Source organism: Sclerotinia sclerotiorum, genomic scaffold (assembly GCF_000146945.2).
Source record: "Sclerotinia sclerotiorum 1980 UF-70 scaffold_13 genomic scaffold, whole genome shotgun sequence".
NCBI lineage: Eukaryota > Fungi > Ascomycota > Leotiomycetes > Helotiales > Sclerotiniaceae > Sclerotinia > Sclerotinia sclerotiorum.
In genome coordinates this window covers 638,488-654,686 of record NW_001820823.1, presented here as the reverse complement: position 1 = coordinate 654,686, position 16,199 = coordinate 638,488, and the positions used below count along the sequence as shown (strand labels likewise).

Sequence of the window (16,199 nt, the reverse complement as noted above, 5' to 3'; positions counted from 1 at the left end):
GGAAGCGAAGCGGATGGGTGTGGGTTTTTCTTTTTTGAATTATTTTGTAGCTAGGTAGCTATAGAGATTAAGTTGAAGATTGTATAAGAGTTATTATTTATAGAACGAGATATTACATTTTTATAGGAATTTGAAATTATAATGTTAAGGTTAATCGAGGTTAATCGCGGAGATGGATTTGTGAAGTTCATTGTATCTGTTTGAATATTAGAATAAGTTAGTTCTTGTAATTGGTGAGTAAGGTAAGATTTACTTACCCCTCCTCTCTGTTTTTTAAACTTATTTCTTGCTTTTTTTTTAATATAATTAATTAGAAAGTTAACTCTGTGGGATAACAGTTAATGTTTTATAGGAGATATTCTTTTATACCCCATCAGTCTCATACACATCCTGATATATGTGTATCTCCCCTCTTTCTCTGCCTTGATCTTGATCTCAATCTTGATCTAGACTATCACTTTTTCTTTCGTCTTTAAGATTAAAAAAGGTAATGGATATCCTTGTTGTTTCCTGGGAATTATATAGATATGTAATATATATGTCTTGGTTATTATTTTGTAGATATATGCAGAATTTGGAGCTATTGTGTTGGAGAACTAGAGGTATAGTATGGTATATTTAGTCTAGCTAATTGATATCCTGTGTATGTGAGCAGAGAAATAGTGAGAGTTGGTGGATTGTTTGGGGAGGTTCTGGAATGAGAGTTTCAGTTGTGGTTACGATGGGAAATTGGGATAGGCTAGGAGGGTAATGGATAGCGAGGAAGGAAGATGGGTGTTTGTGAGGGTGACGAGGTTTCTGAGGAGAGGGGAGAGGAGTGGAAGTACTATTTGGAGGAAGTTTAAGAGGGGGAAGAAGAAGATGGAGATGATATATATACAGAGTTCGAGAAAAATCAAGTATATCTGATGTAACCTTACAATTGTAATCTCAAGTTAGAATAACCGAACTACCGAAAGGGGATAATACATACTCCCATTAAAAGAAATATGATTAATAGCGAATTCAATAATCCTACAAATAGAGTTTCTTGAAGAGAAAAATAAAAATGATACAAAAAACTCAAACCGAAATTCAAAATCCAAAATTTGAATAGTCTAAATCTTATCTTTCTTTCCTGAGGTCTTTTACACTTATAATTAATAATTAATAATTATATACTCCTTTCTACCAACTATTTATATCCCTAAATACTTCTTATACATGAGATCTTTCTTCAAACTACCTACCTACCTACTTACATTCATTCAAACCACCCCACTAGAAATTCAATAATCTATTCTTTCTGTCCCCTTCATGATCGATATCTTCCTTATTCATCTCCCTTGCTATTTTAAAATTCAAATTTCTATTATTAAATTATACCTACTTATGAAATTCTTTATGCAATGTAAGATCTTACCTTTTTTCTTAATCCTGAAGTTCGCAGGTAAGATTAATTACATGTAAATAGGTTACTCTACACAACTGGACCACTCCTACGAAAATTCCTCATCTAGTAAAACTTCCGCTAATAATAAGTGGGAGGATAGGTTGTCTCGAGTTTTAGGTGAATGCCTGTGGGGAAGCGCGGCACCGCCGAGTAGAGAGATGAGAGAGAGATTGGATATTGGATATTAGAGTGCGCTGTGCATATATATGGCTTGACTGAGTGAGATGAGTTATTGTTACATATATATAGATACGATGTCTCCTAACATTGATTAGGTTCTAATCGAATATGAACCTAGCTTGAGGATTTGTTGATGGGCTATCTGTGGAAATGACTTGGATAGGAGGATTGTCTTGGTTTTAATCTGTAGGACTTTTATTATCAACCTTCAATAAATAAATTTATATCCACTACCATGGCAAAAACGGAAGTACCCATTGGCAAGGAAGGAAGGATTTGTATTTCAAGCCCGAGTGATTTTGAGGTATTATGATAATCCTGATGTTATAGCTAATGCAATTTTTATGTCTTCTCCTTTTTTCTTCTAAATGCAGTATATACTTCACCAAACCCATCCCATCCCCAATCCTACCCTACCCTCCCATCTCCCTATCCACCTATTCACCCATCCACCCCTATTCACCCATCCACCCACCCCCAAACCCCCAAACCCCCAAACCCCCAAACCCCCAAACCCCCAAACCCCCAACCTATTTCTTCCAAGTACTCCCCACCGTCGCCGTCGTCACACAACCCCCTGGCACCGTATAAACACGATTCGGATCACTTTCCCAAGTCGGGGTCCCACTACTCGCCACATTGACAAATTTATACTGTACCACCTGTCCCGGCGCCAACATGATAGTTGCTGACCATAGTGGATTTGTACTTGTGTAAGCAGAAGCTGATAATGCTGGTGCGGATGAAACATCCCAGTTACCTAGTGCGGCAACCGAGCCCGCGATTTTGATGGTTTGACCGTAGGTGGTAGTGGCGAGTTCGTTGAAGGATACGGGGATGAGAGTCGGGTTTGCGGTGCAGCTTGATGTGGTGGCGGTGGTTGTGGATGTTTTGAGGGTGCTTGTTGTTGAGGATGTTTTAGTTGTTGTACTTGAGGAACCGCCACCTGAACCAGTGCCCGAGCCGGCAATGGCGATATCAGCACATGTGAGATAGATTTGCCCTGTTTGGTAGGAATTCCATTTCAGAGATATGAGTGTGTGATTGGAAGTAAAGTTTGGGATCTTGACTTTCTTGGTCACTGTATATCCTCCCGCGATAGATGTATAGCAAGAACCTAAAGCAGAATTATCGACACCTTGACATTTAGTCCCGCTGTTGAATTCATTACAAGTGAACCAGTCATTTCGATAACATGGTTGCCCGGGTGAGCAATCACCATTGTAAGCGCAAGTAGCTCCGGTGACATCTGTACAAGGAAGTAGACCGGCCTCAAAGCAGTCTTCTGCGGCTTGCTTCTCGGCATTCGTAGGGGTATATCCAGGTGTGATGAGTTTGTCGATGATAGATTGATCTTCGCAAATGCGCCAGCTGAACATGCCACCATGATCTCCATTGTGGTCGACGCACCATTGTACGTCGACTACTTGACCTGGTGTATAAGTCGCCACGGGGGAATTACCCCAGTTTGTGGCTGGGAAGTTGTAGTCGACGCTTACACGGGCATTGTAACCACAAGGACCGCTGCGTCCTACGGGAGCGGCATCGAGATCAGGCCAGGAACTGACGGGTTCAAGAATGGTGCATTCAGGACATGTGTCGATGCCAGCCTGTAATCGTTAGTGTGATACTGTAGGTGGGATAATGAAACTTACTAAATGACCAAGACTAGTTCTACTAGAAGGAATGACCATGTAGCCATGACAATCTACGACGGGTAGTAGATTGGCGGCTAAAGCAAGAAGAACACCAACTGACTTGGAAATCGTCATATTTTATTTCCTTCGATGAATTGCTTGTACAATGCAGTTGAGACGGATGGAGAAGAAGTGATTCATTTAATGGTCAGAGGACTTCTGGCTCTTTATAGTTCTCAACTTGAGTGTAGATTTTAGAAGGCAAAAAATAGGTACAGACGACGGACATATGCATCCTCGGCGACTACCTATGCAATAGGCATACCCAAACTCCGGAGCCTGAACTGATGAAGCAAATAAAGAGATCTAAATTATGCCAAGCCGGTAATATCTGCAGTTCGTGAAAAATATGATCGAACAACAAAACATGTGTAAGTAGCCCAAAATGCACTTACGTATAGATATTACTCCAGATTTGAATTCTAGATCCGCTACAAACTCTTTCATGGCAGAGGAATATTCCAAGCTCACTCATTGCTACTAAAAGACAATACCAATGATCGAAATAGAGACAAAAGTAGCCGTCGATATCAAACACAGCACCACAGCAAAAATCTCAAGAAAAGGCAACTGTTCTTCCCACCTCATCCAAATATCACGACCTTATTCCAGAACGATGACCGACTCAACCGCCAAGACGGAAGAAACTACCTTTAACAATCCATCAACAGCCCAACCAGCTTACTCATATAGTCTGTAGCTAATACCTCAAAATCTGTATACGTAAGAATACCTGACCTATACCCCCAACTTAAATAAAGGAACTAATCGGACCTTCAGGAGACGCAGCCCAAAAACCAAAGTATAAGATTACTAACTAGGAAAAAAAAACAAAGTACACATGATGAAAGCAAGCCAGCAACCCCGCAGACATTCAAACATTCGGTCCTTCTTATAAACCCTCGCCCCCCGCATTTCCAGAGCGTAGCATCGGCACACCGGGGTCCATGACAAAAGAAGCTTCAATTTCCGAGATTGACGGATGGGTAGAGAATAGATCGTTTGATCATGAGTACATACCACGCATGGGGCAAAAGAGGTTTGCATTGCAAAACGCTATTGAAATCTGGAGGAAGAATGAATAAACGTGGAGATGTAGAGAACCTGGGGAATAAAGGTTTGAGGTTTGAGGGGTGGTAGATGTTCATCCATTGTTAAGGTTAAGGTTAACGAAGGATAACCTTAATGGAAATATTTTCGGTGCGGAGAATCGAGATTGGGTGAGGGGTAACCTTAACTTTAAATAGATACCTAGTTCAAGAGTCAAGAAGCTTAGGTCCTGCCTTTTATGGCAGTTCCGTTCGTTTGCAGGTAATCTATTGGTTGGTCTAGGTAGGTAGCTGAAATCTGAGGTTTGGTTGGTTACATTACTACTTATAAGTTAGCATTTTCTTCTTTTGTGGGAACGGCCGTTAAGAGATCTATCTATCTTACTAGAAGAGCCATGAGTGACTCGTGCACAGCTATTACTTGAGAAATTTCTCATGGCATGTTTATCCAACATCGATTTGAAGATTGCGGTTGGAATTCAGTCTAACGATTTAGGAAATTTTGTTGCATATCCATATGGTTAAAAGAATGCATCGGCTGCATGATTGCAGGCTATCGGAATAAATTATATGTTATAAGATGTTTGAAAACAAACATGTGCGTACGACATCGTCAATAACATTAGCTATCTACCCAATAGCATCTCATACTCTCCGTGACTAACACAATTCTAACACAAACTATCAAACACAATTTCTCAAGTTCTAGGACTTCTCAAAAACCCTACTACACCTCCACACCAACCCACCAATTCTCCCAATCTAGCGCCTTCCTTTTCTTGTTGTGCTCTCCATTCAATGACTGCATTTCTTAATTCCTCACTATTGGCCACTTCTTCATTATGTAATTTTAAGAATACAGCCATCCATGCTTGCACTAATTCGTAATCTCTCTTTTGGGAAAGACGTGACGTAAGCGCATGGATAAAATGAATTAACTCATTAGATGTAGGTGAGAGAGAGCGAATTTCAAGGTCTGCAGCAGAAGGAGACAGCGTCTTGAGATGATCTATGAATGGTGTGTCTGTAGTGTGTTAATAAATGAACAATTAAACGAAAGTGGAAAAGGGGTTGTGCAACTTACAATCACCTGATTCACCGCCAGATCGGAGAGTCACTGTAAAGGAACGTTCAGACGCAATACGGTCGAGTTTCATAATTCTTGATCTTTCCGCGGCGCTGTCTGTTGAATTTTCTTCTTGTGTTGATGGGTCCGCGGCAGAATCGATGGATGGAAGGAAGAAAGGTGCCTTTTCTGGCAATTTTGGTGCTTCCGTAGGCTTATTACGGGCTTTTATAAGATCTAGGTGAATAAGGGTTTGCCATCTACTCTTTGGTACTACACTTAGGGTCATCAAATCTTTGCTTAGCTGATCAAGTGACAGAGCAGGAGCTGCATCTTCGGTATTTTCATCCTCATCTTGGAATGCGCCATCGATGACATTGTGGCCACCTTCTCCAGATACCGTTGGTGCTGTGATCGAAGCGATTTCCTTTTCGGAAATATGTCGAGTGGGGACGTGGGTGAAAAGAGTTTTGTTGTTCCATATATTGACCCCAACCTGTCCTGCACATGTTGTGGCTAGAAACTCGCCTGTTCCAGAAAAGGCAAGTGCAGTGCATTGGGTTTCCATTCGCATTGCGTCAATGAGATGACCAGTTGGAAGATCCCATACTCGAACCACACAGTCGGTCGAGGCTGAAATGATCCATCGCCCATCATTAGAAAAGCACATGTCATTAATTCCTCCCTGGCATCCCCACAACTCTCTGATGGTCTTTTTAGTCTCAATATCAACAACTCGAATAGACAAGTCATCGCACGAAACTGCAATAAGATCATTCGGTGCATGATATCTCATCCCTGTGATAGATGCCATCGGAAACCAGTCAATCTCATCGACTAGGTTACCAGTTCCAAACTCCCAGAATTTTATCTTGCCATCGAGAGAGCAACTAATAATATTCCGGTTCAGAGAATCTACCACCACTCCCGTTACAGCCTTTCTGTGTTTACCAAGTCCAGGTTGGAAGTTCTTTTCCTTCTCGGAGGATATTTCCTTCCCACTCTCGGCTGCCTGTAATTGCTGTATCTTCAACTTTCTCGCCTGAGCTGGCGTAAGTTTGGAGGGGTATCGTTGTCGGTGAAGTCCAGACTGAAGGTTAAACATATCAAGTCCTCCAGTTTCCGACCCAACGACCGCGAAAGTGCCACAAGGGCTGATGGTAACGCTTCTGACATTTCCTCCATCACCAGTTTCAAATGCCCATCTTCCAGCCTTCTTCCTTCCCCAAAACCACGTCCGTGCAAACCTGTCATCTTTGTGGCCAGTAACAACGCTCTCCCAGCCTGTAACGCCACTCGCTGTCGCGTCCATACCCTTCTTTTGCATATTACCCTTTTGCCAAATTGCTCCAGTTCCAGGATGTGCACCCATTCCACCGTCGCGATTCAGTGAGGATGCTAGACACACGATCTCTGGGGCCTTTAAATCCTCAAGGGTCGTGCTAGGCTCATTTGCTAATGTGGATTGAGCCAGAATACCCATTTTCTTCGCTTTCTTTCGTATGTTTCCCTGACTTAATTCTGTGCTTTGTCCGTCTTTTCGAAGACTCCATCCCCATAAACTGCGATCCTTACCAGCACTTAAAAGCCATTTTCCACCAGCATCTGCTCCATCTGCGTCGGTAGGTAAGAATTGGAGGTGCGTGACTGGTGCAGCGTGGCCACTACGCGAGTGCAAGATTCGTGGTATCGGAGAGTAAGGCGCTTCATCAAAAATCCAGGATTTCAAAGAGTTATCCAATCCACTTGTTACTATGACAGGTTGCCCAGAGAGAAACTCAACTTTGCTCAGTCCTCCGCTTACCGTCGCGCCGGAGTCGGAAGGCGGATTGTGGGCACCTCGAAGTACCCCCATAACTCTACCACCGCCATTGAGATCCCAGAATGTCACATCGCCATTCTCTGGACCTGCCGTTGCCATAACTCCGGGCTTCTTGCCGTCCTCTCCAGCTCCAAGATCATCTGTACGAAAAGAAATGGATGTGATAGTAGATTCAGATGCGCCGCCATTGAGGTGAATGACGGTCTTATCCGTTCGCACATTATGAATTATCAGTGGACCTTCAGAGTACGCAATAGCCAGGAGAGATAATGCTGGCGTGGGTTGTAGCGCGGTCACAGCTCCACAGTTTGGACCTGGTGGTAAGAGGGTGTAAATCAGTTTCCCCGAGCTGACATTCCATATTTCGACTCCACCATCTTTCCTTCCTGCAAATATCTTGTTTAAATATGTTGGCATGTTGCATATTCCGCCCGTAAGTTCATTTCCACCCTTTTGTGCTGCTGTAGTATACAAGGTCGTGTAATGCTCATATGTCGAGGTTTTCCATACTTCTATCCTGGTGGAACAGCATCCTACTATCCAAGTGCCAAAGACCAAAATTTGTTTAATGGGTTCCTTAAGGTCTGCTGGGATTGGGATCTCCTCAATCCTCTTTCCTCTCTTGAATACACAAAGACCCTGGTGGCCATCATTTTCCTGACCTCCCCACGCTGCGAAGACTTTATCTTTCCATGCTATCGTAGCCGTTATATCTGCTGGTGTCTGTGGTCTAGTGAGGAAGACAAGGTTGAGTCCTCTTTTAAGGTCGTACGTTTGTAAACATCTTCCTACGGAGGTTGTGATTTGGAAAGTGGTTTTGCCGAGTGGTATCGAAGTGAAGGGAACGGAAGTCGAAGATACTAAACCAATTGTCTTGCAGAGGTCAGTAACATAATTTTGGATCGGGAGAATCTGGGGGACAAACTCGAAATGGAGTAAAGATTCTTGATTCTCTCAAAGTTTTTTTCGGCGCATCAGCAACGTTCAATTTTTGTCTTTTAACAATTGGACCATCTTGGGCATTGGCAGCAGTAGATGAGGGCATCTTAATCTCTTAAGTATACTCCTCTATATAAAATGCGCTTGGTTTTGCGCGCCGTTGTTGATAGGATCCAATATGATCAAAAAATACAATAATATTTCTATGAGGAACTTTTTTTCCTTTTGCCTAGTAGGTCAATCAATTAATCCCTGTAGGGACTGGTGGGTGTTATTCGTGGGGATGAGCCGACCCGGCTTATCGCTGAAAAACAGCCCTGTCATGGTAATAAGTGGGCGATTATTAGGTACCGTAGCATCGTTACTATTTATTATCACACAGCGCCAGCGCCAGTGCAGTTGCAGTGTACAACTACACTACACTACAACTTGCTTTCCCTCTTCCCCTGCCCGCAGTCTGTCAGCCTCATCCTCTCTCTCATTGATCATGACGTGCGTCTCTCCTACGTTTCCGAACCATGGAGAAATGCTACTCTCTGCGCTCCGTAGGTAGGTAGGTACCTATCTTCCTCGCCATCTCGAGAGTTTTTGATAGTGCTCCATCATCTCATTCGTCGTCCCTCTTTTAATGCTTCCTTGCCGCGTTAATCGTCATCTGCCACGATAAGGCTGTGTAACCTTGGAAAATAAAAAAAGGACAATATCCTTCTTCTCCTCCAACCTACCCTTTGACTGAACTGCGAGCGATCAAGTATTTTTGGATGAAATCCACTGTAGCCGTAGGCGATTTGTTTCCTTATACCAAATTCCTCTTGCCAAATTTGATATTTCATTCATAAGACTCGAATTGGTAGCATTCTCCAAACCTACCTGCATATCTTAGAATCTTAGATATCGTTAACAAGGTTTCCGCAATCAGTTATGGCACAAGCAGGTGAGAATGCCGTCATGGAAACTAATGATCCCAGTGCCGATAAACAGGCGGTGGGCTTTTCTCCATTCAACAAACCCAATTCTTCAAGCCAGGAAGAACAATCAACAAAGGACTCGAGCCCGAGAATTAAAGCAAGAACAAACTCGTACAGTCTATCTGCTGCCATCGGCAACGGCATTCTTGCGTCATTGGGCAGGAAAGGAAGGCATGCAGAACCATTGATACACACAGAGCTCAATTCCGAACGAGCAAGTATTTCTATGCCACCACCTACCACAAGACCTTTGTCCAAGTCTAGAACCTCCTCAACATATAGCCAGCGACCGCCAGCCGCATTGGAAGTTTTAAAAGAAGCCACAAATTTAGCAGGCGCAGGAACAAGTCATCAAGATTTTGCTGTTGAGGAATCTGACCCTCTCAAGACGAATTCAACAATGGCAGACGATAATAAAAGCACACCCGTGCCACTCCCCGACCCTGCTCTTCGCCCTCAAGCATCTGTTACGGAGGTGGATGGGAAGCGAATGTCAGTCTCGTCAATGTACTCCTTGACCTCAGCAAGGGCAGGCGGGGTAATAAGCTCTGCGGCATCTGCGACTGGTTCTGACAATGGAGGAAGCACACGAGCGACTACAGCTTCAGCCTCATCGAGTAAGGGGCCAGGTATATCTCAAGCAGAAACGTCAAATGTCTCTGTGACAACATCTTCCGGTGGACCCAGTGCACCAAATGGACATCAACTCACAGCGAGGGAATCGCCAGCTCAAGCCGCAGAGCTTGCAAAACGAAATTCGGTTGCCAGAGGCGAGGCTCAACCACGACCTCAGCCTCCACAAAGATCAAGGAGTCGAGCAAAGAGACGCTTCAGTGGTAGCACTGGCGCCAGCAGCCACAGTCCTAGTAGTGAGAGGGGCCTACATTTGAAAAAAGAGGATGAGAATAAACCAGCACCTTGGGGCGTGATAGGAGTATGTGCTTTGGATATCAAAGCACGAAGCAAGCCGAGTCGAAACATTCTAAATCGCTTGATCTCGAAAGGTGAATTTGAAGTCATCGTCTTTGGGGATAAAGTCATATTGGATGAGGAGGTAGAGAATTGGCCTATCTGTGATTTCTTGATATCTTTCTACTCAGACGGTTTTCCGCTCGACAAGGCCATTGCATATGTACAGGCGAGAAAGCCATTCTGTGTCAATGATGTTCCTATGCAAAAGATTCTATGGGATCGCAGGATCTGTTTACGAATTCTCGACAAAATAAATGTACCAACACCGAGGCGTATAGAAGTAAATCGGGATGGAGGTCCGGCTGTCTTCACCCCGGAGCTGGCAAAACATTTGAAGAACACTACAGGTCTTGTCTTGGAAGGACCCGAGGATGGGACCGGTGGCCAAATGGTGGCTCCCAAGAAAGTTGAGCTTATCGACAACGGGGACACTTTGAGTGTCGATGGTGTGCTATTGGCTAAGCCGTTTGTGGAAAAGCCAGTCAGTGGTGAAGATCACAATGTCTGTATATATTATCCACAAAGTCAAGGCGGAGGGGGCCGTAAGCTTTTTCGGAAGATTGGCAACAAGAGTTCCGAACATGTGGAGGATCTCACGATTCCTCGAGCCATTTCTGAACCAGGGAGCAGCTATCTGTATGAGAAGTTCATGCGCGTCGACAATGCCGAGGATGTGAAAGCATATACCGTTGGACCGACCTTTTGCCATGCCGAAACTCGCAAATCTCCCGTTGTTGATGGTCTGGTTAGACGCAACACTCATGGCAAGGAAATCCGTTACGTCACAGCTCTCACAAAAGAAGAATCTGCTATGGCCACTCGAATTGCGAATAGCTTTGGTCAGCGAGTATGTGGTTTCGATCTTTTACGTGCTCAAGGAAAGAGCTATGTTATTGATGTCAATGGATGGAGTTTTGTAAAAGACAATGAAGAATATTATGAGCAATGTGCTCGTATATTGAAAGATATGTTCGTCAGCGAAAAGCAGAAAAAGAACGGGCAGTCACTGCCCGTTAGTGGTGTAACATCCCCTGTTGACGGCGCCATGAGCCCTACTACTATTAGAAAAGAGACAGGACTGAAGGACAATCATCGGTCAGCCTTACAAAACATCCTTTCCAAATCACCAAGTATGTCAAACATGCTTCATGGACATCTACCTAATCAAGGATCACATAGACTTTCCACTTCGGGTTCTCCTCAATTCGGCACTTCAGTTGTTCCAACGCCAAAGACTTCCCCGCCTCTGGTTGTAGAACAAGACGCCTCGGCGATACCATCTGCAGATATGTTGCCACCACCTGCAGTGTCGGTTCCAAGCGAAGTGCCATCCGCTGCGTCTACTATCCCTCCTACGCCAACGCCTACTCCTGCGCAAGATCAAGAAACGTTACCCCCACCAGCACCAAAACATACGTGGAAGTTGAAAGGTATGGTATCTGTGATTCGACATGCTGATCGCACACCTAAGCAGAAATACAAATATACATTCCACACCAAACCTTTTATCGATCTTTTAAAAGGCCACCAAGAAGAAGTGCTCTTGATAGGCGAAGCTGCATTGGATAGCGTTATGCTTGCTGTTGATGCCGCAGCACATGAAGGTATCGAAGATACAGAAAAGCTCAAATCACTAAGAAACGTTCTAGTGAAGAAAGGGGGATGGGCAGGCACGAAAGTACAAATCAAGCCCATGTTTCGAAAAAGAAAGCCGGAAGAATCTTTGAATCCTGAGATACCACTCCCTGCTACGGAAAATCTTGCTACAGCCAATTCAAGTCTTGAAAACTCGGAATCAACAAAATCATCAGAGAAGCCAAAGAGTATTACAGACCTTGATAGACGATCACCCACTCGTCACGATTCTTTATCGGGTGTTACTTTATCCCGTATAACTGCAGCAGAGGAAAGTCTTGTACTAGACAAGCTACAGCTCATCGTCAAATGGGGTGGCGAGCCTACTCACTCAGCTAGATATCAAGCACAAGAGCTGGGTGAAAGCATGCGAAATGACCTTCAGTTGATGAACAAGGATATTCTTGATGAAGTTCATGTATTCAGCAGCTCCGAGAGACGTGTCACAACCAGCGCTCAAATCTGGGCATCCGCTTTCACAGACCAAAAGGATTTAGCATCTGACTTCATTACCATTCGCAAAGATTTGCTTGATGATTCCAATGCAGCTAAAGATGAGATGGACAAAGTCAAGAAGAAGCTCAAGACTCTCTTGAGGCAAGGAAATGAGGCGCCTCCCGAATTTGCTTGGCCAGCGGAGATGCCAGAACCATCAATCGTGCAGAAATACGTTGTTCATTTGATGAAATTTCACAGGAGAGTCATGCGTAATAATTTTAGTAAACTTTATGGTAGCGCTACTACGTCACTAAATGCAATTGTTAACCCAGGCGATAAGGAAAGTAAAGGAGCAGGTTCGGCTATGGGATCGGCAATGTCACAAGCAAACGCTACAAGCAGCATTCAGGCTCGTTGGTGCTGTGGTGAAGATGCCGAGCTCTTCAGGGAGCGCTGGGAGAAGCTTTTTAACGAATTTTCTGATCCTGAAAAAGTCGATCCAAGCAAAATATCCGAGTTGTACGATACCATGAAGTTTGACGCCCTTCACAATCGTCAATTTCTTGAGTGGGTTTTCACCCCAAGCAAAAGCATTCTTGAGGAGGAGGAAATCGAGCTTGCTTGGGAGAAAGATAGATCCAAAAACTCGGAAAGTACCAAAGATGAGACCGTACCACCGGAGAGGGTTGAAGCTAATAGGACACTCCATCGACGCATGTTCAGGAGGAAGTCCGTATTGAATGGAAAGAACAGTGAGGAAGAATCGGTGAGTGGTTGTGTGGAAACAAAGTTGAACTCAGCTGACGACTCTAGTATTTCCGACTTTTTACTGGTAGCAGCCAGACGAAAGCCAAAACTGACGCTCGCTTGGAGAAATTGCGAGAATTATACAAGTTGTCGAAAGTCTTGTTCGATTTCATCTGCCCACAAGAATATGGTATCGCAGATTCTGAGAAACTTGAGATTGGTCTTTTGACATCACTTCCATTGTTAAAGGTAAGAGTATAATAAATCGTCAATGGTTATTCATCTCACAAGAAACAGGAAATCGTCCAAGATCTCGAAGAAATGCAAGCCTCCGATGATGCCAAAGCATTCGTGTACTTCACCAAAGAATCTCATATTTACACACTTCTTAACTGTATTCTCGAAGGAGGAATTGAGACCAAGATTAAACGAAGTGCCATTCCCGAACTCGATTATCTCTCACAAATATGTTTCGAGCTCTACGAATCCGAAAATAAGACTCCAGTCGACGCTCAGGATGTAGCTAAATATGCATATACCATTCGTATCACCATTAGTCCAGGTGCTCACACGTTTGATCCGTTAGATGTACAGCTGGATAGTAAACATAGTATTAGTTGTGCGCCTAGAAGAAGTTTGACAGCTCATGCGGACTGGAAATATGTTATTGATACGTTGAGGGCGAAATTTCATCAGTATGTTTTATTCTACTCCTCTTTACCTTATCATCTGTTTTTGAAGGATTTGGAGATGGAAAAAATGCTAATCGATACGAATGAACAGAGTCAAACTTCCCAAGAGTTTCCTCGCCGTCAATCTTTCAGAATCACACACTTTTCATAAAAAAGAAGAGCTAGAACACGCAGAAGGCCATTCTACGATTGCGGGGGTGTTGAGTAGTGAAAATGAACATGAAAGTGGGAGTGGGAATGGGAATGGGGATAGTGAAGGAAAAAGTGGTGTAGAAGAAGTTGCGGAAGCGACTAATCAAGCAATTGCCGATACGGTCTCGACTCAATCTGGGGACGATCTAGACGTCACTACTACTATAGAGAAAAGCCACGATGAATCCGTCTAATTGGTCAACGGAAGATGAGAGCGAATGAAATGAGAGATGGAAAATCATGGCGCGTGCATTAGTTCTTTTTAGAGTTTTTTTTTTGGAGCAGCGTAGTATCAGTATTACGACGTGTGTATTATCCAATACCTAGACAGCGTAAACAGCGAGTACATAGAATTAGATGATACATGAGATGATACTCCATCCATACGTGAAATTTTAACGTGACATGGCGGCGTCGGTGTCACCTCCGATGCATCTATGTAGGTATGGAAAGCATAGCATAGCGGTGATGTAATGTGATGGGTCGTTTATACATGTCATTTGTTTTTGTGTAGGTTATGTAGGCTATGTATCTAGACTAGGTACTTGGGTATATTGGGGATATATAGAGTATTATGGTGGATTTTTTTTGTGGCATGGTGGTGTTCTTATACTCAGGGTATTGTGTTATGGTGTGGTATTTTAGGATGGGGTTGGAGGTATTGTAACATCTTTTGTGACTTTTATTATGTAGCATTGTGGTGTTTTTAGGATGGGTGGCATTACGGCATTGTGGGTGTAGATTTTTAGATTGAGGATGGGGTAGGTTAAAGAAAACAGCTGTGATGAATATGAAATGAAAGATCGCAGTGTTTGTGCTTGTATGCTTGTGGTTGTCGGAATAAGATTACAGAGGACCTGGAAGATATTGATTGATTAGATTTAGATTACAGTTACGATTATGGTTATGATTATGGATTTGAGAGGATGAATTTTATATGATATGATATGATATGATGTGATGTGATATGATATGATCAACATAGTACTTGGTAGTTCGTTTCATGGGGTTACATTTTACTTTGGAGGCGGGCATATATTGAGATTTTAGATTTTAGATTCTAGATTCTATGTTTTGGATTGGCGATTGGCGATTAGGATTAGAGATTGCAGATGGATAGTTAGGTAGGGAGAGAAATCGTTAGGGAGAGAGATAGATAGAATAAACGGAGATCCTGTGGCTTAGATGTATGCGAATATTCTGTCCACGTACGCATGTACTCGAGGAGATGTCGTTCGTTACTTTTTTCAGTACTGCTTGGCTGGGCTGAGTAGTGTATCAGTCACGGATGAGAAGGAAAGTGAAGGAGAGGAGGGGAAGATGTGGGATTTCCCCTTTGGGTGGTTTGGTCGGCTGTTTCTTGTTTGTTTGGTTGTTTCGTTGTGTGTGTTTTGTGTTTTTGCGTCTTATAGATGTAGTATAAGATCTTAGGAAATATCATATCATATCATATCATACACGGAAATAATAGAATACTCAGAGTAGGTAGGTAACTAAAGAGAATCTAGACAGCGTGTAAAATAACCTTACCAATCGGATGAGTGAATTAGTCATGAAAGTTAAGGTTGCGGATTCCGAGAAGATTTGTTAGTTAGTGTTTGTAAGACGACATGAAGGCGAGGCCGACAGGGACGATCGCTTTACAGTTTTGATTCTAGATCTCCATCTCCATCTCCATATGAAAAGTATAGGTCGCTGTATTACTCTATCGATCAAAGTGTCATGCATTATTGGGTTGCGGAATGTCTGCATGTGGAATAGCGATGGTGTATAAATAACTACATTACAACATTACAACATTACCCTCAGATCACGGAGGAAGGAAAAGGGCTCCTAGAACCCGGCGCGTTAGAGTGGCGTGATAAGTCAGCAAGTAAGTAAGTAAGCAAGTAAAAGTATCCAGCATGCCACGCGAACGAACGGGAGGGGGAAACTCAAAAAGGGAAAAAGGTAAAAAAGTAAAATAAAGTAAAATTGTCGACGGGAATGGACTATCATTACAAAAAGCCCGACTGACTGACTGACTAACTGATTCTCCATGGCATGATTATCCTTCCGTGATTCTCATGTCGAATCGGGAGCGCGGACTTTCGGGGTTTTTCTTTGGTGTTGCGATGGTTGCTTTTGGTGTGTTTTCATGGCTGACTGCTTGCCTGGCCAATACTACTCTTTGGACCGCATACAATACTTACAATACATGAACGCATGCCGTGCCCGTTGAGATATACTTTTTTGGTTCCGGCCCGTTTGGATGGGGAATGGGGGAATGGAATGGGAACGGGGGTGCTATAAATCCAAAAGAAGGCCGGGCCGGGTATGGTATTTTTGGTAGGGGTAAGGTCGGGTTATTTAAGACGGGATTGAAAGGGA

General features: G+C 43.4%; 4 protein-coding genes across 4 annotated transcripts; 2 read left to right on the top strand and 2 right to left on the bottom strand.

Moving 5' to 3' along the window:
• Positions 1–2,142: 2,142 nt before the first annotated feature.
• On the bottom strand, positions 2,143–3,384 carry SS1G_09392 (hypothetical protein; the record flags this gene model as incomplete). Its single annotated transcript, XM_001589620.1, has 2 exons — positions 2,143–3,222; positions 3,268–3,384. The coding sequence occupies 2 exons, from the start codon at positions 3,382–3,384 to the stop codon at positions 2,143–2,145; spliced, it is 1,197 nt and encodes a 398-aa protein (XP_001589670.1).
• Positions 3,385–3,694: 310 nt separating this feature from the next.
• SS1G_09391 (predicted protein) lies at positions 3,695–3,793 on the top strand (the record flags this gene model as incomplete). The annotated part of the gene is made up of 1 exon (XM_001589619.1): positions 3,695–3,793. One exon carries the CDS (start codon positions 3,695–3,697, stop codon positions 3,791–3,793), a length of 99 nt encoding a protein of 32 aa, XP_001589669.1.
• Positions 3,794–5,056: 1,263 nt separating this feature from the next.
• On the bottom strand, positions 5,057–8,291 carry SS1G_09390 (hypothetical protein; the record flags this gene model as incomplete). The annotated part of the gene is made up of 3 exons (XM_001589618.1): positions 5,057–5,367; positions 5,443–8,119; positions 8,172–8,291. 3 exons carry the CDS (start codon positions 8,289–8,291, stop codon positions 5,057–5,059), a joined length of 3,108 nt encoding a protein of 1,035 aa, XP_001589668.1.
• Positions 8,292–9,106: 815 nt separating this feature from the next.
• Positions 9,107–14,023, top strand: SS1G_09389 (hypothetical protein; the record flags this gene model as incomplete). The annotated part of the gene is made up of 4 exons (XM_001589617.1): positions 9,107–12,964; positions 13,012–13,194; positions 13,243–13,640; positions 13,729–14,023. 4 exons carry the CDS (start codon positions 9,107–9,109, stop codon positions 14,021–14,023), a joined length of 4,734 nt encoding a protein of 1,577 aa, XP_001589667.1.
• Positions 14,024–16,199: the final 2,176 nt, after the last annotated feature.